Below are 22182 nucleotides of genomic sequence, written 5' to 3' on the forward strand. Positions count from 1 at the left end.
AGGCAACAGAAGAGATGGAACTGGGGAGAATCACTGACTGAACGACTACCTAGAAAAAAATTTAAATAGCTGAAAATACACCTTATTAAAAGCATCCTACCAAGCAGAAAGACTGGTATCATAAGTAATGAAAAAGAAGTGGGAAAATCTCTGCAGATCCTAACTCTCAAAACCCGAGAGAAATTTTACATCTAAAAACAACAGAGATCTAAAGGAATAAGCACTTATTAAAACTACTATGGGGGAGGAACAATATACATATGCATGTACAATGATTCCAAATATTTAATATAAGTTTATACATAAATACACACAAATATATATACATGTAAAATCAAAGTAACATCATCTAAAAGTCAATCTAACCAAATATACTCTGCTTTATTTCTGGATTTTAAATTAATAGATTTAAAAAATATACCTATTTTAGTATCTACATACAGCGATACTACCTACTTCAAAGAGTTTCAAAGATTAAAGGTGAATCATTCAGAAATAATTCCTTAGCCATGAAGTACCATATAGATATATGTTAGATGATAGGTTCATAGCAGCACTTTTGAAAACGGCCTAAAACTGTAAAGAACCCAAATGTTCACCACTAGGTGACTCAATGAACAAATTCTGGTACTTCTACTATTCAGCAACAAAAAGGAATCACTACTGGTATGTGCAACATTATGGGTGAATTTCAAAATAATTATGTTGGGTTTTAAAAAATGCTCACCCCCCCCCAAAGAAAAGGGTATATATTATATGACATCACTTACATAAAATTCTAGAAAATGCAAACTTATCTATGGTGAGAGAAACCACACTGTCTGGAAAATCAGAGGGAGCAGTGCAGTGAACAGTGAGAACGGAGGAAGTCCCAAGGGTACCTGGGAACTTTTAGGGGTTGTAAATTTGTTCATTATCTTGAAGATGATGATGGTTTCATGAATGTACATGTGTCTAATTAAATTACAGACTTTATATGTGTGCTGTTTACTGTATATCAATTATACATCAATTAAATTTTTGTAAGTTGAATGTAATATATAGATCTGAATAGGTATCTGATTTGTCTGCTCTATATATAAAAAAAAAAACATACAGATGATATTTTTCTTAAAAAAATAAACAACTTACTTTGCATTTCCAGCCATTGGTTGGTACTGATTTCATAACTGGTTGAAGACAAAAAGTATGATACCCTTTGTCACACGTATCACACACTAGCATCTTGCTATCTTCTCCCGATTGTCTAAAAAATAAGATAGCATTAATGATGCCTTATCTTTAAACTTATGTTTGTGACATAAGTAATCATGAGAAGAATCTGTCCTGGGAACTGCCCAGTTCATAAAATGCCCTCAGTGTCAGCTTTGCCTATGCCCAGAAAATGACAGTGCAAACCCTCCAGAGGATGAGACAGTCTTCCAAAGGTCTCTAAAGGATTATCCTTACTGAACGTTCACCTGTGGTGAACCTGCTTTGGTCATTTTAGGATTCCTGCAGAGAAGGAGGGGTTAAGGCAAGATGAGTGATTTTGATCTTTATTTTTTAAACATCCCATACCCATCCTCTTTTGGGCAAGGAGCTGTAACCAATAGTTGATGCTGCATGGAAAGGAACAAATCCTAGCACAGTGAACTGGAAGAACAGTGTGATATAATAAAGACAGGATCAGATTTGGATCCGACCTACATTTGCATTCAGACTTCTATTTTTCTAGCTGTGAGACTCCTGAATAACTCAGACTTGAGTCCTCTTGGCTTCAATTACAAAATATAAATGAAAATCAAAGATTACCATGAGAATTAAATATAATTCTGGCTGAAGAGCTAAGAACATCCATTAAATAATAAATGCTAAATAAACAGATACAAGAATAATAATCTTGTCATAATTATTAAGAATTGTAATTAAAAACCTAAAATCTTTCCCTGAACACTTTCTTACTCCGAAGATTGGGCCCTTGTCCTGTCCATAGTCTCTGCCTTGATTCTTGACTGTTCATCCCTATCAGAAACTAAGAATTTAATTCAAGAGGAGGGGAAAAGAAAAACTAGGGAATGCAAGAAGAGCTGAGAGAGGAACCGGTGAATAAAACCTGGGGATAAACAGAAGTAAAAGGAAGATCGGTTAGTTGGCCTTCAGTAATTTCTTATTTAATTTAATAAATTCTACATGCAAAATTGCACATTGTATCTCTCTTCAGCTACGTCGAAAGATCCTAGAAGAACAGCACTGTTTTCTTCACTTTCTCTTATTCCTTCTCAAGAAGCTAGGCATAGATACAAGGTATCAACTAAGTGTTTACTGATATTTTCACACGGTCTTATTTATTCCACATAATTCTAAGATATTGATGCTTACTGTTGTCAAATTACAAATAAAACAGACTGAACGTGGCAATAGTAAGCATCATTTCTCCTTATTATACAAGTTCTCAGCTTGTAAACAATTTGAAGACGCCGTAGATGGAGGTAACGTCCCCAAATTATCATGCTAATTAATTAGTAGCATGAGAAAAAAAAAATCACAGAGAAGACTGGAGCAATGATCAAAGGACGGAATAAAACAAACAAGAAAAGATAACCCCATTGCAAACATTTACATCCATATAACATTTTGTTTCAGGATTACAGTGAAGGTAACTGCCTTTCAGATATATGGAAATTTCTTTTAAAACAGTAGACTTAGTATTAATTGTTCCTCCTGGAATAGAAACTGAAACTTATCACCGATTCTTTGGCTCACTCTAGTAACTACTTTCCATAGTTAGTGGTTTATTTTCCTATTAAATTTCACCCCCAGTGTCCCTCAGGAAGAAGGGGGGGGGGAAAAAAAGCATTATTTATCTAATGTTTGCTTTTAATTGTTAAAATCACTCATTTAAAATTGTTGGCAAATTTAAACTGGCTTTTTAGGCAACCAGAAATTTAAACTGTTAAAATTATTTTTTGTTTAGACTTGTTTCAAAGTAATATAAAAGTTAATAAATACCTAGCAAGTTTTAAAGACACGATGGAGTCAGTGTGAACGAATACAGCTACAGCAGTGAACAACCTTTACCATATTTACACAAACCTTTAGGACCTAATAATAGGGTCTGTCTTAAACTCAATACACACCTTTGAGTTGAAATTAAAACTTACTTGCAGTTCTGGCACACTTTGCACTCAGGACATTGCCAACCTGCCCGTTTTAATGGAGTGACCGCTATATCCAGGCACATTCCATGATAGTGCTGACCACAAGTAGTACAAAAGAACTGATCTAAGAGGTCTCCCGGGCTGTCGCACACTGCACAGTTTGCATCTTCCTTTGCTATAATTAACAGTAAAACAACGAAATTGTTGTATAAGAATTTAATATTTCTCTGACTTTACAGTTTAAAAAAATCACTCGAAGGGAATTTTCATGGTAAATCTTTCAGACACGTGAAATTATCCACATTGAACTGATATCCAATCAGAATAAGGTCTCAATAAAAACATTACACTATCTTTAATCTAATTTTAGTCACATTAAATTTAATCATATAGTTTTGCAATTATTTGTGCCTACATCTACCTGAGACCATATGCAGTTCTTATTTTATTTTATATCCCTAATACCAATGATAATCCTGGGCACCTAGTTAATGTTCAATATATACTTGCTGAAAAGAACCAAAAAGGAAAATATCAACTGAGAGACGCGTTGCAGTGCAAAGACAAACATTTTTATCTGGATGTTATACATAAGGTTTTGAAATTAACAAAATAAAGTAAGAGACAAAATTAAGAAATGCTAGTATCAAGTAGATTAAGATGCTTCTTAAGCATAAACAGACTAATTTTTATTCAAATCAAATAAGGGTTTTTTAATACTGGAAAATATCATATGAGGGAGAACATTAAAGATGGAAGCTATATATTCATACACAAATACAATACTTCATATACTAATTCTATATTGATGTATATTAACTGCGAGTTGTAAAACAAAACATTAAAAATCTATATAATTATCACCATCATCTATCACTAAATGTGGATTAAAAGGAATGGCACTTTTTAACACTTCTTGTACCATCTAAAATAAAGAATAAACTGCCTTGCCAAGTACAAAGTTAAACTCATGCATATTACAATATAATAAGGAAAAGAATGTATTCTAAAATCATACCAATTTGATGATATATATGAGTATGCCTGTATCTGCATTTAGTATGCTCTCAATTAAATGGTCTGATCAGCTGATTGTCTGAGGACTGTTTTAAATCATACATAGTATTTTTTTCTCTTTTGCTTTCTGAAGATCTGGTCAGTCCTATCTGGCTTCAAGTCCTTCCTACTTGCCTGCCTTTCCACCAGTCTAGAAACACTTAATGATCTGTTCCTTTTCCTTATACCTGGAGTTAGTTGGCAGCTGGGCTGTAGAAGTCTTTGGCATACAGATCTCTTGTTTATAGTCCTTTTAGAATGGTTAAAAAAACAAAAGCTGCAGTGTGAGGGCAGTGCACAGACAGGCCCTGGGCTGTCTCGAGATGTAAGCTGGGCCTGGTGGCTGCGTAACCGCCACTCCTCGGAAGCTCCTGTAACTTCTCGGGCCTTACCTTTCTGGCCTTGTCGCGGCACTTAGAGCCGGCATTTCACTCACAGTGTCCTACCTTGAGTTCTAGGATGGCCGCTTTCTCCTGGTAACTCCTGAGGCTTCCCACACCTCCGTCTCAAACCTGTGCTCCTCCTATAGCTCTACAAGGCCTCCAAATGCTGGAGGCTCTCAGGATTCCATTCTCTTCCTCCTTTCCGAATCCCCAATAGCTTTTTCTTTGTAATCACATCAACTTCTACACTCGCCCCAAACTTCTTTCTATCTAACCCTCAAATGTTATTTTCAAGTCTTTCCGGACTTCAATAGCCGCATGTTCTAAAAACAGCCAATCTCTACACCTCTAGCATAAAACTTATTTTTAAAACCTAAACCTCTCCCTTCTTTCTTGACCTGCTGGGTGAAGAAATATTAGTGTCACTACTGACCCTAAACTTGTCCCTGACCCAAAATACCCAAATGGACAGCCGTTCTTATCGAGTAAATTTTCTATATAAATACCCCTCTTCCATCCATCTGTACAGCTCACTCCATCACACTCTGTCTTGGTATTAATAACTGCAGTCACCTGCTGAATGGAATGTTTGCCCAGGGTTCTGACCTTCTCCCTAATCGCCCACACATCCAGAGCAATTTTCTCCAACTATTATGCCCTGCTGAAATTTAAACTTTATCAATCAATACCTCCTTTCTCACCCTAAAAAAACCAAAAGTTTCTTGAGGCTTTGAGGCAAAAAAAAAAAAAAAGGAAGGGGGGCCTTATCTCCTTTTCCAACTGAATCTCAGAACTATTTCCTGGATAGAGCAAGCAGTCTGCTGTGTGCAGAATACAACACCAGACTGCTCAACCCTTGTGAGGTCGCACGCATCCTGCTTCTTCCGCCTGTAACTGTGTTTGTTCCCTTGCTGCACTGCAAGCCCGTTCCAAAGAGGCCTTTAAAACTCTTGCTCAGACATAAACCCTGACTGTCTAACGTTACCACACCTAAATGCCCATTTGGTTGTTGACTATTTCTCTTCCCATATGCTTAGAAGAAACTGTTATATAATCCAGTTAATTATGAGATATTTAAAAGAAAGCATTACTTTTAAAAATGAAATTACATGTATTAATTCATTTTTATAGAAATGGCAACAAAACAGAGCAAATTATTTCTCCTAATACTAAAAGAGAGTGCCATATTTAACTCATTCAAGTACATTTAAAAACTAACCTTTGATTTTTCTTACCCTCAGAACATACAGAAATTGTGGCAAATACTGGACTCTATCAGATATCCAGTTCATCCTGTGAAACTTTTAGAGTTTGCTACCCTGCAACTTCAACCTGCCTGGGAGCTACCAGTCATGTGTGGTTAACTGGACGATGGAAATGTAATTAGTCCAAACTGACATGTGCTTTACATAAAACACACTCTGAATTCCAAAGATTTAACAGGAAAAAATATTACTGTGAATAGCTCAAAATTTTATTGATTACAAGTTGACATATTAACATTTTGGATATACTGGATTAAATATGTATTGTTAAGATTAATTTCAAATAAAAAATTTTACATAACTATTGGAAAAATTAAAATAACATATATTGCTCACATTATGTTTCTATTGCACAGCCCTGTTTTATATAGCAAAGCTCATTCTATAACAAGACAGTTGTGTGCATCACTGTGGCAGGGATTACTTTTTATTCTATGACATTTTCCACCAATTCCTTGATGACAATAGTCATGTTGCTTGATTAATATGCCTCATGTAATAAATTGGGCCAAAAAAAAATTCCACATGATTATATTTAGCATAAAAGATCTATTAAGCATTATATAAAAGTAATAATAGAAAAAAGTTGGTTCCAACCACTTGTTCGACCTGTGAGAACATACAGGAATATGTAGAAATATTAAAACGGCCTTTTGAAGGTCATGCATAAGAAGATATTACTGGATAGCGTGTCATGTCAGACATAAGTACATGTACTTATACATACATGTATGTCTGAAAGTCACAGAGGCTTAAGTTTGAAGCAATAATCAAATGACTAAGTGAACATTTTCTTTAAGCAGTTGGGAAAGCAAAATAGACAGAGTAGACTAAAGCTAAAGACAATTTAAGGAAGGACAGGAGTAAAATCCAGCTCAATCTCTCTCCAAAGATGTTGATGCCCACTGGAAGGGCAAAGAGGGCAAAGAATATCCGAGTACGCACAAAAGTAGAAGGTGAAGCGCCAGCACAGGCACGGTGTGAAGGAGCTAAATGACGTAGGGGAGCAAGAAAAGAGGGGGAGAAACAGAAGGACAAGCTTTGGACACGTCACTGCCTAAGTGACAGCCAGGTGACAAGAGAAGAAATGGAGGAAAAGACAGAAAACGGAGCCTAAATTACACAGGGGCTTATCATGGATCTCTAAACCCGGTCAAACTGGAAGGGGAGACCACTGCTTAAGAGAGCCCAGAGAGCACACAGGAAGAAAGAACAACAGAAGTGAAATTATCATCAGACAGTCAATTTAAAAAGGACTAAACCAGCACGGCTTTCTTACTTCCATCGACGTTACAACTTCTATGACCTAGGTTTTCATCACTGGTAGGACACTGCAAGGTGATCTGCCTATCAATATGGAATCTCCAGAAAGAAAAGGCAAACCATGGATGTTGTCCAGAGAGGGTGGCCCACACAGCAGGCAGGAAGGTAAGAAACAAAGGTCACTGGGCTGACAGATTTAAGGGAACAGAAAAGCTGCAGGACGTGGTGTCAGGAGAAACACAGCTAACATTAGATATTAGCTAGGGAGTTAAAATGAAGTAGAAGCAGCTACAGCTGAGTAAACACGCTGGGGGCGGGGGCGGGGAGGGGGTGGGGGTGGGGGGTGGGCAGAGTGGCTTGAGATGCATCGTTCCCAGGTTCAGACCCTGCAAAAGACTTCTCACAGCTGACAAGATGCATCCAAATGCCTTTCCTTGTTCACAAGGCCTGTGTTCACCTGCACGTGCTCTGCACTATGCACCAGGCAGACACCAAGCTCCAGCACACTGACTCCTGCCTACTCCACGACCACGCCAAGTTCATGCCACGTGGCCTGCACAGTAGCTGTTCGCTTTGCCTGGAAAATGCTCTCCTCTGATCTTGCACGGCTGGCTCTCTGCCATTCAGGCTTCCCTCGGGGGCAGAATACTACCCGGGAAGAACATGTGGCTCTGTCTCCGAGATGGATATTTAGTGTAAAATTTCCAGGCTAGGCTAGTGGACACTGGCATCAGCATGAAAGTAAGGTGACAATCCTGACCAGCATGTCTTGCTCACAGACACTCTCTTTGCTGGGATTTTTTTTTTTTCTTTTTGAGGTCCATGTGTTTTTTTTTTTTGTTTTTTTTTTTTTAGATTTCTCAACTTTCATAAAAAAGATATCGATCATACTAACTCAGTTCACTACCACTGCACACGGCTCTGAGCTTAGCCAGCAGGACCAAGTATTACACTTGGTGTATACCCATAACTGGAGCCTTAGATAAGAGCTGAAAGAACTACCTTTTAGTACAGTAATTCATATATATACACATGTATATGGTACAAGGCTATATGATTTTCACTGACTGTCATTTAAGCATCAATAATAACACTGTCATTTAAGATATCCACATTTTTAAAACATAAAAAGTGCTTCATGCTGTGACAGACAACTAGGACAACTAAAAATACAAATGAAAGATTTTATAAGATGATTACCTCGTCTGTATATTCCTGCAAAGTAGGCTATTGGCAATATTGGCAATGCAAATTATCCTTGCATTGAAACAGAGTCAGAAAGCTGTGTCTTCAGGCTGCACTGTTTAAGATCCCCAAGGAATAGAATTTGCTCGGTTGGGCTTTGGTTTTACACCACTGACTTATATTGAGGGCTGTTATAAGAAACTGCCCTGTGGGATCTCCTTAAGCTGCTGTGAGACAAACCTTCACTGCGCCGTAGTGTGACACACGGTCTCAGTGAACTCTTCTTACTACAAGTCAGGCAGCCGCTTGCGCGCCCTTCTTCACGCTGACTGCTGGGGCTGTGCGGCTCAGGCCTCGCAGTGCACTTCCTCTGGGAGTCGACCTCACCGTAACCTTCCCATCCATCCTCCCCCTATTCTCTCTTCCCACTGGCCAAATTCTCTTCTTACCTTGAGTCTCTGTAAGTGTACTCTGGGACAAGGGAAGGCACCAACAATTTAAGTGCATCTTTTTAGCTTTATGTTGGCAGCAGGAACTATGCATGGTAACTGACAGCAAATCATCTCAACTCAGTTCTTACATTTCATTATTTTACAAAATATTTTATGATCCCTAACATACAAATGTGTATAAATCATGTATGTTATGTGAACACAGTCTGCAAGAGAAAGTAGTACTGTCAATAAGTAACAGAATTTCTTGTGTTGGAACCACAGTCATAGAAAAGTCTGCATGTTGCTTAGTGAAGTCTAAATCATGATGTACAAAAGGCTAAATAAAAACTCTCACACACACCCACAATTGTTTTATTCAATTGGAAAAGTGTGTTGTAACACCCAGAATATAATCAACTCTGATAACTGGCATCACAGTCTGTGCACTTAGTGAAGTAATTCACTTCCTGAGGTCTTAAAATAAACAACACCCATAATAGTAGCTGTGCATGAATGTTCTTTTTCTCCCAGATGAAACGGTGTATAATCCAAAACATGTTTAAAATTTTAAATTCCTTATTAGCCTAAATACAATCTGACATTTCAGTCTGCCTTCCCTATAATTTATGTCTGTACAGGGATTAAGGGCAATATGATTATACATGTAGACACAAAATAACTAAAGATAAAATTATGGTACTGAACAAAGAAAAAATAATGATTATGAAGTCTGTGTTTGAGATTAGTTTAAGCCTGAAGTAGCTGTATTTATGTTTCACAAAGCTGGAAAACATAGGAAAAAAGCCTTTATTGACATTCTAAGAAACAGGTAAAAGCTAACAGTTAAATAACTAAGAGATGACATTTTAAAAAAATTAAAAAAAGACTGAATTACAGAGATTTCACAAGCAGATTGGAAATTCAATTTACTAGGGGAAAAAAGATCCCAAAACATGCATACTCATTGGAAATCCATATACTAAGAAACAAATAAGATCTCTATTTAATGAAAGGGATAGGAAAGAGCTGTAATTTTCTGTACAACATAAATTGAAAACACTTAAACCTCTTCACCTAATTATAAAATACTGTTTGGAAAAGAAACGGAAAAAAAGACAACTGAGGATAATAGATAACCATAACCAAGATAGATGAATCAAGAAGAAGCACTAACAAAATATCAGGACCATACATTTTCCAAGATTCTCCAAAGTGTCTTGGTGATCCTATCAACATACATCCTGAAATAACACCTGAGTGAACCATCTTCCAAATTTCCAACTAGGGAGTTTTCGTTTTTCTTTTTTAGTGTAAAAGACATTGAATTAAAGACATTTTAATTTTTTAAATGACCTATTAATACCTTATAGTACATATTAAAATACCATATACTCAGCAAATCTACTCAGCATACAGTAGTTAAGATTCTTAAAATAAGAATTAAAAAAAAAAAAAACCATGCAAACTATGAGTTTTCAAGCAAGTAACTTTTCGGATATACCATCAAAGATAATGTTAATAATAGATTTCTCCCCAGGCTCCTCGCTCCCCCCACCCCGCAAGGTTCTCTTCTGAAGCCCTCGCTCAGTATTATATGATACTACCTTTTACCACAAGCGGAGTAACACTTAGGGAACTTACAACATCTGTTATTTTAAGTAACTACATTGGTAAGTGTTTTTAGATGGATCTGTAGTAAACTTACATCTCTCAGGAGCTTGGTCAATGTGTTCTGGACAAAGAAGGAAGAAGTGACTGAGATCCTGAAAGGTGCCGGCTCCAGCAGCACAAGGATAATGGTACATCTGCGTGCATTTCTCTTCACAGCATTTGATAGTGGCTCCAAGGTGCTTACAAAATGCACATCGCTGGAAGGGAGCAAAGCATAAAGAAACCTCCTTATAAAATCCAGAAAAGCAACATTCAAATGTGGGGCAAGGAAGATTTTAAGAAGTCCCTGTACATTGCTAATGAAACACTTTGAAGCCTGCAAAATAAAAACTAAATAAAGAATCAGTGAAAATGGTAAAATCTAAAGTCTCCATTCAGTGCTTGGTTTAATATATGTTCATTCTTCCATCAAGTTTAGAAAGTTAGCATCTCACTTTTTTTCTACTGACTTTGTCAAAAACATACAACTACCATTCTTTAAAAAATAATATGGTTAAAAGGGTAGTTTTCTAGTTGAGGGTTATTTTCAACAGGTGATTAAACCCCATCAAGAAGCAGATAAAACAGAGAAAAACTAGTTACAAAACCTCTTACTGTTTTCACCCTGCCTATAAATCAATATGGGGTTTCTTGGGTAGCACGAGCAATAAAGAATCCCTGCCACTGCAGAAGACATAAGAGTCATAGGCTCGATCCGTGGTTTGGGAAGATCCCCTTGAGAAAGAAATGGCAAGCCATTCCAGTATTCTTGCCTGAGAAAGTCCATGGACAGAGGAACCTGGCAGGATACAGTCCATGGGGTCGCAAGGGTTGGACACCACTGAGCATGAGCACACACAAAAATCAGTACGAAGTAAATTAGTGCAGCAGAGAATTAGCCAATGAATGGCAGCTACATTGTCAAAGGCGCACACACACAAATCTACACACTTCATTGCAGAAGTTAGTTTCAAGTTTCCTTGGAAAGTAGGAGGTGTGCAGAAAAGTTAAGCCCTCTGACTTCCTGCTTTCCCCATGGCCATCCACCTCTACTCCCTGGCAAGTGGTAAAATCAAAGGAACGTCTCAAACAAACAACAAAGCAAGTCTAGGGCACCTGAAATGTGTTAAGCAGTCAGTATGATGATCCACTTCGCCAATGTACTTACTCAGCTTTCCTTAGGAATAATCAATAAACTTCCTCATCCTCCCAAGCCCACTTTGGGCATCAGGAGTCTGCTGGGTGGCCTGCATCACACAGTATAAAATCTCCCTCTGCATGTAGATGATTAGCTGCCATATGCTTCTGCTTCAGCATTTATGCTATTGCATGCTAATTGCTTATGGGTCTTTTTTTCACCTTGGTCCAAGATCCTTGAGTAGAGCAAGCATACTGTACTATCTTTGTATTCTTAGCACCATCAATACTGCCTGACATAGAAAGGCACTAATAAACTGATGTTCATATTTATGTACGCTAAATGAACTACATTTTTGCTAACAGAAGAGCTGAAATAACTGAAGTCAAACGGAACAATATATGGTAAAACTGAGCTTCATGTAATAGGGTAAAATTGCTAACATTACCATGGATATCTTCACATGCTAATATACTGATTCTATATTCTGCTAGTCAATTAGAGAATACATTAGCTTTTAAGTTATAAATAATTTCAATGTCTTGCAAGTAAATCTACGTAAGATATCACATACCATGAAACTCTTGCTCATAACCATCAATCCAATACACTAAATGAATGTAAGAAAGCTAACTGCCTCTTCGTGTGTCTTCTACACATTTTAGCTGCGGGCAACAGATCACTGCACGTTCTAAGTTACTTATGCGTGCACGCTCAGAGGCTGTCATGTCCTACTCTTTGAGACCTCATGGACAAAAGCCGACCAGGCTCTTCTTTAAATAGAATTTTCCAGGCAAGAATACTAGAGTGGGTTGCTGTTTCCTACTCCAGGGGATCTTCTAGCCCAGGGATTGAGCCCCACCTTCAGCACTGGCAGGCAGATTCTTTACCACTGAGTCACCTGGGAAGCCCAAATAACTCAAACACTAGCTATATTTGTGACATTTAACTTTTATATAATGCCCTCAAGTTCAGAGATTAACACTCATTTCAGCTGTCCTTTTATACTCAAAGATATTACTGCATTTAAAAAAACTGAAGAAATAAAGTATAATAATTGGCTTTTTACAAACTAAATATATTTTTCTGTCATACCCTCCCATGGTATCTAAACATGTTAGTTATATTAACAGAACCCAGAATTAAAGACACATATGTTATCTAGGTAATCTGAGTATCCTTGAGTCACGCTGGAAAGGCCAAGATAATGCTGAAGGAGGAAAGTGGATGTATACATCCAGTCAACCACTGAAAATCTTTCATTAACTCATTAACATCACAAAATAAGTCTGCTAAACTGTTAAAATCTAGAATCTCCATTATTTTTATAGCACATTGCAAGTTGTACAGAAGCCTTGTGCTCTAAAAATAATTTTGGCAAATAAAATATAATGACTTTTATTTAACTGCATAATAAGGAAACAAAATAATTTAAATTGATTCTTTTCCCACTGTCTGTATCATTTTAGAAACATCAACATGTGCTCTTAATCATATTTGCAATGGAAAATATTACATGACATTAGCTAAACTACTAAGTGAAGATCTGGAATGTAGCCAACATACTAATTTATAATTACATATAAAGATATCGGGGAATACAGGAAGGGAAATAAAATACTAGCTGCATTTAACTGAACGCTTCAAACCCATCTGTTATAACAGCACAGCTAATGAAAGACATTTGGCATTGAAAGAAAATATATATTTTCTGTATAGACTGTAATGTATCTTTTTCAATCAAATAAATGCATCTGTAAAATTGTAGAAAATGTCAAAGAATAAATTTCCAAAAGAAACTTCTCTAAACATCAGCACCCTCATATACCACATGTCAGAAATCAAGCAAATTATAAGCTAACAAATTATAAACAATTGCAAAGTGAATTAACATCTAGTGAAAAGCAGGTAAGATAAATAGCTTTTAAATGGTTTATCAACTAAACAATTTACTTGACTCAATATTTAAAATTCCTGAATAATTTTTTCTACTTTTTTAATCATTAAAAAAAGAAAGGAGACTGGGAGATAAAAAGCAAAGTGTTATAATATCTTTTGACATTTGTCCAAGAACACATCCAAGAGAAAACTCTCAACGACAGTTCATAATACAAGAGAGTTCTCACCTGTAAGAAAGAGTCTGAGGAACTTCCAAAACTTTAATTTCACTAAATAAAAATAAGGAAGGCTCTTACCAAATAAATTTATACTATCCAATAAAACACAATCAACAAAATTTCCAAAATTAAAGATGAATATGAAGCACTAACAAAAAGTTTCAGGATATTTCAAAGCTCATTCAATTAATTATCATGTGCTTATTCTATACCAACTGCTATAATTGTCTACGTGCTCTAAGAAGTATCAAATCCTACTAGTTTTCAACACACCAAACTGTTTTTCAGTTCAGTTCAGTCCAGTCCAGTCCAGTCAGTCGTGTCCGACTCTGTGACTCCACAGAGCGCAGCACGCCAGGCTTCCCTGTTCACCACAACTCCCGGAGCTTGCTCAAACTCACGTCCACCAAGTTGATGATGCCATCCAACCATCTCATCCTCTGTCGTCCCCCTCTCCTCCCACCTTCCATCTTTCCCAGCATCAGGGTTTCTCCAGTGAGTCAGTTCTCCGCATCAAGTCGTCAAAGTATTGGCGTTGCAGCTTCAGCATCAGTCCTTCCAACGAATATTCAGGACTGATTTCCTTTAGGATGGACTGATTGGATCTCCTTGCAGTCCAAGGGACTCTCAAGAGTTCTCCAACACCACAGTTCAAAAGCATCAATGCTTCAGCGCTCAGCTTTCTTTATAGTCCAACTCTCACATCCACACATGACTACTGGAAAAACCACAGCTTTGACTAGATGAACCATTGTTGCCAAAGTAATGTCTCTGCTTTTTTAATATGCTGTCTAGGTTGGTCACAGCTTTTCTTCCAAGGAAGAAAACTGTTTTTAACTTCTACCAAATTTTCTTCTTATTAGTCAACTAGGGTTCTCCCAGAATGTAGTCAGTAATAAAAAATGAAGACAGAAAGTAAGAAAAAAAATAAAACAGACATGTGAAACTGATCAGAATGGTCCAATGTCTGTCTAGTAGAGTACCAGGAAAAGAGAAAATAGAACAATTATAGTCAGAGAAAGTACTCTGGAAGAAAACTTATAATATCTAACATCAGAGGTAACATTCACTAAGCATACTTTCCATTTAATAGATGGAAGCTGAAAGACAAGAGCCTATTTTTTCTGTTCCATTGATATCTGTATCACTACAAAATACAACTGCCTGAATGAAGACTAGCTTCCGATTAAAATGTCTTACACCTAGAAACACTGGCAAAACTTTTAAGATAAAGGGAGAATTTTAGTAGCCCAACCAAAAAGAAAACAAGGCATTTACAAAGGAAGGAGAATCAGGCGTTGCTTTTCACTGGCAATATTAAACACAAAAACCAAGAGCAGGGTCTTCCAAAGTCTACAAAAAAATTAACTGAACCTAAAATTTTAATACCTGCGACATTACTATAAAATTTACATAATAAAACTAAATAGGATAAAGTCCCTACTAAAAAATAGCAACTTTTAAAAAAAGTAATTTTATGTATTTATTTTTGGCTGTACTGAGTCTTGGTTGCTGCCCGAGCTTTTCTCTAGCTGTGGAGAGCAAGGGCTATTCTTGGCTGAGGTGTGGGGGCTTCTCACCGCAGTGGCTTCTCTGGCTGTGGGGCACGCGCTGTTTAGTCGCTGGGTTCCTGGGCTCCAGAGCACAGGCTCAGTAGCTGTGGCGCACCAGCTGAGTTGCTCCAAGGCACGTGGGATCTTTCCGGATCAGGAATCAAACCTGTGTCTCCTGAATTGGCAGGTGGATTCTTTACCACTGAGCCACCAGGTAACCCAAAAATTAGCAACTTTCAAAATGTGCGAAAGACACTTTATATATATACACGAGTGCACACACATACTTTAGATATAAATATACATAAAGCTTTTGTTTATCTGTAGAAATATATATACACACAATGTGAATGAGGCACAGTAACATAAGATATTCAAAGATAAGGAGCTAGAGGAAAACAGCAGACAATTGCTATCAAAACTAAAGCAGATAGTGCTCGCTTCGGCAGCACATATACTAAAATTGGAACGATACAGAGAAGATTAGCATGGCCCCTGCGCAAGGATGACACGCAAATTCGTGAAGCGTTCCATATTTTGAAAAAAAAAATAAAAAGAAAAAGAAAAAAGAAAAAAAAACTAAAGCAGATAAAGCAATTATTGATCATAAAAATAGGGTTCAAATCAAAAAAAGCAGTGAGCAGAGCAAAGATAAAGTTCACATTAAATGAGTCTAATGTTAGAGTCAAAATCTTAACAGAAGAATAAAGTCATTAATTTCCAATGAATTTCCTTGATAAAGCTACCTTCAACTTTAAAAAAAAAGTTCCAATACTACAACAAAAATTTGTTTACAAAAAAAAGTAAAGCTAAATAGAAATATATAAATAGAATGGACTTAAAACAGCTCTCAGAAATCAAGATAATTTATTAACGATGGTCAAATCTAATTGCAATTTACACATAGATAGATCTCCAAATTCCAAAAATAGTAAATATACAATCTATTTAAATGTACACAGAATTCTTTTTAACTCACAATACCAGGGCTTCCCTGTGACTCAAGTGGTAAAGAATCCACCTGCAATGTGGGAGACTTGGGTTCGATCCCTGGGTTGGGAAGATCCCCTGGAGAAGGGAAAGGCTACCCACTCCAGTATTCTTGCCTGGACAATTCCACGGACTTTATAGTTCATGGGGTCGCAAAGAGTCAGACATGACTGAGCGACTTTCACCTTCACCTTCATATATGGCTATGATAAAATCCAACCAATTCAAAAAATCAGGTATTTCCTAGCTCTTCTTTTTTAAAGCACTTATGTCCTAAACCTAACACATTAATAATTATAAATTCACAATATAAGGATAAACTCCCGAAATCTATCCATCCACTAGAAAAACTGAAAATTTCCTTCAATAGCAGCAGATGGCCTTTAAATCAAAAGAATATATATATTGTTTTTGAAGTGATTAAATAAGAAACATGTCAAAATCCTTGAGATGTGGCAAATTTAGCTCAGAAGTAAAAAATACAGCTTGAAAAAGGCAAAACTCAGGGGACTTCCCTGGCAGTCCAGTGGTTAGGACTCTGTCCTTCCACCACAGAGGCACATGCTCAGGGACATAAGATCCCACATGTCTGTCGTGCAACGTGGGCAAACAGACAAACCTCAAGACCAAACAAAAATAAGTAAACCTAGATACCAAAACTAAGCCAGTAAGAATCAGCATAGGATGAGCCATCTAAGGAAGTAAAACCACCCTAAAACTGTGTTCAGGAAGATGATAAATGACATTCAGGGGCTTCCCAGGTGGCGCTAGTGGTAAAGAACCCACCTTCCAATGCAGGAGACATAAGAGACTGGGGTTCGATCCCTGGGTCAGGAAGATCCCCTGGAGTAGGAAATGGCAACTCACTCCAATATTCTGGCCTGGAAAATACCATGGACAGAGAAGCTGGGCAGGCTACAGCGCATAGGGTAGCACAGAGCCAGACACGGCTGAAGCGACTTAGCATGCACACACAGTCTCATCACATGACTCCTTAAAAGCACAGATTTTTTTTCAACTGGTAGCAGAAAGGAAAGTCAGAGAAATTCAAAGCAAGTGAAGGATTTCAGGACCACAATCATGTCTCTGAAGATGAAAGAAGCCACATACAAAGACCAGAGAGTGCCCCGAGGAGCTGAAAGGAACCCCAGGCTAATGGAAGAAAGAAATGGGGACCTCACTCCTAAACCTGCACAGAACTGAACTCTGCCCCCATGACCTAAGTGAGCTTAAAAGAGGATTCCTCCTAAACCTCTGGATAAACACCCAGCCTGATAGATCTCTTAATTTGAGCCCTGTGGGATCCTGCACAAAAAGCACTGTTGAGCCAGCCCAAACTTCTCATCTTCAAGTGGGCGCTGTTTTAAACCATTAAACTTAAACGATAATTTTTATAGAGCAACAGATAACAGTATTTCAAGGCCCTCCATGATTTAGTCTCTGCCAAGCAAATATTTTTAAGAAATTTTTGTACGTGATACTTAATATTACACAATGTCTCCCTTACTCAATGCTGTGAAGTAAACAGGGTTGTTGTTGTTCAACTGCTAAGTCATGTCTGACTCTTTGTGACCCCATGAACTGCAGCACACCAGGTTTCCCTGTCCTCCACTATCTCCAGGAGTTTGCTCAGATTCATGACCATTGAGTCGCTGCTGCTATCCAGTCATCTCATCCTCTGTTGCCCCATTCTCCTCCTGTCCTCAATCTTTTCCAGCATCAGGGCCTTTTCCAATGGGTTGGCTTTTCACATCAGGCGCTAAAGTATTGGAGCTTCAGCTTCAGCATCAGTTCTTCCAATGAATAATCAGGGTTGATTTCCTTTAGCATTGACTGGTTTAATCTCCTTGCAGTCCAAGGGACTCTCAAGAGTCCTTTCCAGCACCACAATTTGAAAAGCATCAATTCTTTGACGCTCAACCTTCTTTATGGTCCAACTCTCACATCCATACATGACTCCTGGAAAAAACATAGCTTTGACTATATGGAGAGCAAGGAGATCAAACCAGTCAACGCTAAAGGAAATCAACCCCAAATACTCATTGGAAGGACTGATGCTGAAGCTGAAGCTCCAATACTTTGGCCACCTGATGCAAACAGTTGACTCACAGGAAAAGACCCTGATGCTGGAAAAGATTAAGAGGGCAGGAGGAGAAGTGGGCAACAAAGGATGAGATGGTTTGATGGCATTATTGACTCAATGGACATGAGTTTGAGCAAACTCCAGGAGATAAATGAACAACAGGGAAGCCTTGAGGGCTGCAGTTTATGGGGCTGCAAAGAGTCAGACACGACTTATTGACTGAACAACCTTTGTCAGCAAACTGATGTCTCTGCTTTTTTAATACACTGTCTAGGTTTGTCATAGCTTTCCTCCCAAGGAGCAAGCGTCTTTTAATTTCATAGCTACAGTCACCATCCACAGTAAATAGGGCAAATGTTTTAAACTCCATCTTCAACATACAGAAGCAAAACCTCAGAGGCTATCCTAAGGCAAGCATTCCGGAGCCCACAAATGTGCCCTCTCCCCACTGGGTCAAGGCTACAGTGAAATTTCTGGTCAACAAAAGTACACACAAATCAGAAGCCTTAAACCAAGAGCCCTCTATCATCTTTAATCTACAGCTCCCTAACAGCTTTAACCAAAAATAAAAACACGAATAAATCTGGCTTCATAGAACTTTTAAACTTTTATATGGTAAACACACACATCTTAGAGAAAATCAAATGACAAAAAAACCTCTGAATTTTAATTACAAATTTCTAGTATCCTGAATATATAAAACTTAAAGATTATAAAAATGAAAGATTATGAAAATGAACTTAAAACAATGACACTTTATACACACCAATAATTTAGGGAAGACAGAAAATTGGCCAATAAAATACATAACATGCAGGATGAAGTGAGCAACTACACCAAGCATTTAACAAATATTACCTTATCTAACAACCACCATTTTAGGTAGGTACCGTGACTTCATTTTTATAAATGAAGAACAGAGGTCAAACCTTGCCCATACTCACAATGCCACGAAGAGGAACTGAACTTGAGGAATTCACAAATAGTTAGATATGGGTAAGTAATGCAAATTCCATTAACCTAATCCCAGAACATAATAAATACTTTGTCTTGTTTACATGATTACTCTCACTCATAAGAAAAGAAGGTAATCAATTTCAATTAGAATGCCATTAAACGTTAATCTTGGTGCCTAACAAAAAGAGTACACTGGAATGTTCACAAAACACAAGTCCTAACAGTCCCAGGCTGGAAAGCTCCCCCAAATGCCCAATAAGAAAAATGTAGATAAACTATGGTTTTTTCACAACAGAATACTATACAACAATGACAATAAATGAATAATATTACAAGCAATAATTTGAATGAATCTCACAAGTATAATGGCATATAAAAAAAAAGACGCCTGGCATGCTGCAGCCCATGGGGTCGCACAGAGTCGGACACGACTGAGCAACTGAACAGCAACAATGCTAAGTCGCGTCAGTCGTGTCCGACTCTGTGCGACCTGTGGACTGAGCCCTCCAGGCTGCTCTGTGCATGGGATTCTCCAGGCAAGAATACTGGAGTGGGGTGCCATGCCCTCCTCCAGGGCATCTTCCCCACCCAGGGATGGAATCCTCATCTCTTATGTCTCCAGCAGTGGTAGGAGGGTTCTCTACCACTAGCACCACCTGGAAGCACCATTATATCAAGCACTAACACAGGCAAGACTCATGTGTGCTGTAGGCAGTGATAACAGAGCTCGCCTTGGAGGAGTTGCAAGAAGTGATCCAAAGGAGCCATGAAAACGAATTTCAGTGTTCTCCACCCGTCTCACAGACAGACAGAGTAGTGACAGAGTAGACTTCCGTTACTCTCCACTGACACGTAAGAGCTATTGGAAGAAATTATTTTCACAGAAGTAAGAGCAGTAAAAACATTAATACCGTCAACTAAGATGCTTATAGCAACTGACTATGTATTAAATAGTATTTACCTAATCATAGCAAACGGGCTTCCCTGGTGGCCCAGAGGTTAAAGCGTCTGCCTGCAATGCAGGAGACCCAGGTTCAATCCCTGGGTCGGGAAGATCCCCTGGAGAAAGAAATGGCAACCCACTCCAGTATTCTTGCCTGGAGAATTCCATGGACGGAGGAGCGTGGTGGGCTACAGGCCACGGACTCGCAGAGAGTCGGACACTACTGAGCGACTTCACTTTTTTTTTCCATTTATTTTTATTAGTTGGAGGCTAATTACTTTACAATATTGTAGTGGTTTTTGCCATACATTGACATGAATCAGCCATGGATTTACATGTGTTCCCCATCCCATCCCTCTGGGTCTTCCCAGTGCACCAGCCCTGAGCACTTGTCTCACTACTTCACTTTCAATCATAGCAAATAATTCAAAATATCTTCTATACTCATAGTAGGCTCAAAAGACGGAAGGCAAAAAGCAATGAAAATATTAAATCTCATTTCAGATTTTTGAATGTGTAATACTAGAATAGTTATTTCAGAGTTCTTTTAAATTGATGCACAAATAAACAACTTACCTTTTTTTGGTAACTTTTTTAGGTAGAGGAGCTATTAATCAAAGTTAAAAGTTACAATTATAGATTGGACAGAGGAATAAAAAATTTTTAATGTTACAACAAGCTACTGGACTGAATTTAAACATATCAATATGAATTCACGTTTTTGAAAATATGTACCTTTTTGTATGTGTGTGTGGCTTATTTCTAACCAAGAGTCAAGACAATTCAAGAGAATCACAGTCTTAGAATTATGCTGGAACTACTAAATATCCACGTTGGAAACAAAGAACCTTAAACCTTAGCTTATGTTCTCACTATCATGCATGCAATTTAACTATAAAATGGATAAATAATCTTAAAGTTACTTTAGAAGTGGAGAAGAAAATGGCAACTCACTCCTGCAAAATCCCATGGACAGAGGAGCCTGGCAGGGTACAGTCCATGGGGTTGCAAGAGTCAAGACACAACTCGGCGACTAAACCACCACCACCTTGGAATATGCAGGAAAACTTGGAATATTTCTAACATAAGGCATAATGAGCATAATCATAAGACAAAACAACAAATAAAAAACCATCAAAATTAGACCCTCTGCTCTTTCAAAAAATACTTAATGTCTTCTAAGGCAACAATATAAAGAACTATCATAACTCAAAAAGTAAGAAGACAAATCAACTGGAAAATAGGGGAGTTTGGGGCAAAAGATCTGAACAGACACCTCACTAAAGATGTGTTCAATTTCATTACTCATCCAGAAATGCAAAACCCTCAAGCCCGCAATGAAGTATCACTAAACACCAACCAAAATGGCTGAAACTTAGAAATACCAACAATGTCCAGTGGTGGTAATAATGCAGAACAGAACATCGTGTTACATACATGTTCACAGTCACTTCATAAATATAAGAGCACCAAACAGGAAGAAATCGCTCAGCTGGTGAATGGATGAATCCCCAAACAACTATGCTAAGTACAAAGGACAGAAAAGATTTCTGGATGATTCCATTTACAAATCAGTCTGGAGAAGGCAGAAAAAGTTTAAAAAAAAAAAAAAAAGACAACTTCAGGAAGAGAAACAGATCTAATCACGAATGCCCAGGAGCTGGAGAAGTGGGAGGGGACTGACGTGAAAGGGTCACGAGTGAACTTTGTAGGGTAAAGGAAAGAGTCTGTATCTTGACTATGATGGTAGTTACATACACTGTACTTATTTCTTGAAATATGTTCAATGGTGCGCTTGTAAGGAGTAAATTATACTGTATGTAAAATATACTTTAATCAAAGAATGACTCACTTAGGGGGAAAAAAACAGTAATTTATTCATTGGGTAAGGGCAAACAGGCCAGTATCAGAATAACTTTCTTAGAAGTAAAATTTGTAAAATCTCAGTAACATACAAAACCTATGTAGTTGAAGTCACTTGTGAACAACCAAGCCTGCAATGGTAGGACATCAGACTCCTGACAG

At 37.8% G+C, this 22182-nt stretch overlaps 1 protein-coding gene and 1 non-coding gene across 18 annotated transcripts in view; one reads left to right on the plus strand and one right to left on the minus strand.

The window, feature by feature from the left end:
• The window catches only part of KMT2C (lysine methyltransferase 2C), a 254607-nt gene that overhangs the window by 108985 nt on the left and 123440 nt on the right, over positions 1–22182 (minus strand). For all 17 annotated transcript variants that reach the window (XR_009696784.1, XR_009696785.1, XM_061166176.1 and 14 more), the window contains 3 exons: positions 10432–10594; positions 3144–3315; positions 1132–1246 (listed from right to left, as the gene is read on the minus strand). Coding sequence is in view for 15 of the 17 variants with exons in the window: in XM_061166176.1 (XP_061022159.1) it covers positions 1132–1246; positions 3144–3315; positions 10432–10594 (450 nt within the window). In the remaining 2 variants the exon portion in view is untranslated. The remainder of the gene's footprint in view (positions 1–1131; positions 1247–3143; positions 3316–10431; positions 10595–22182) is intronic.
• LOC133073129 (U6 spliceosomal RNA) lies at positions 15618–15724 on the plus strand. Its single transcript, XR_009696839.1, has one exon. It is a non-coding gene; the product is annotated as a U6 spliceosomal RNA (small nuclear RNA).

The sequence above is a fragment of the Dama dama genome, chromosome 18 (genome assembly GCF_033118175.1).
Source record: "Dama dama isolate Ldn47 chromosome 18, ASM3311817v1, whole genome shotgun sequence".
NCBI lineage: Eukaryota > Metazoa > Chordata > Mammalia > Artiodactyla > Cervidae > Dama > Dama dama.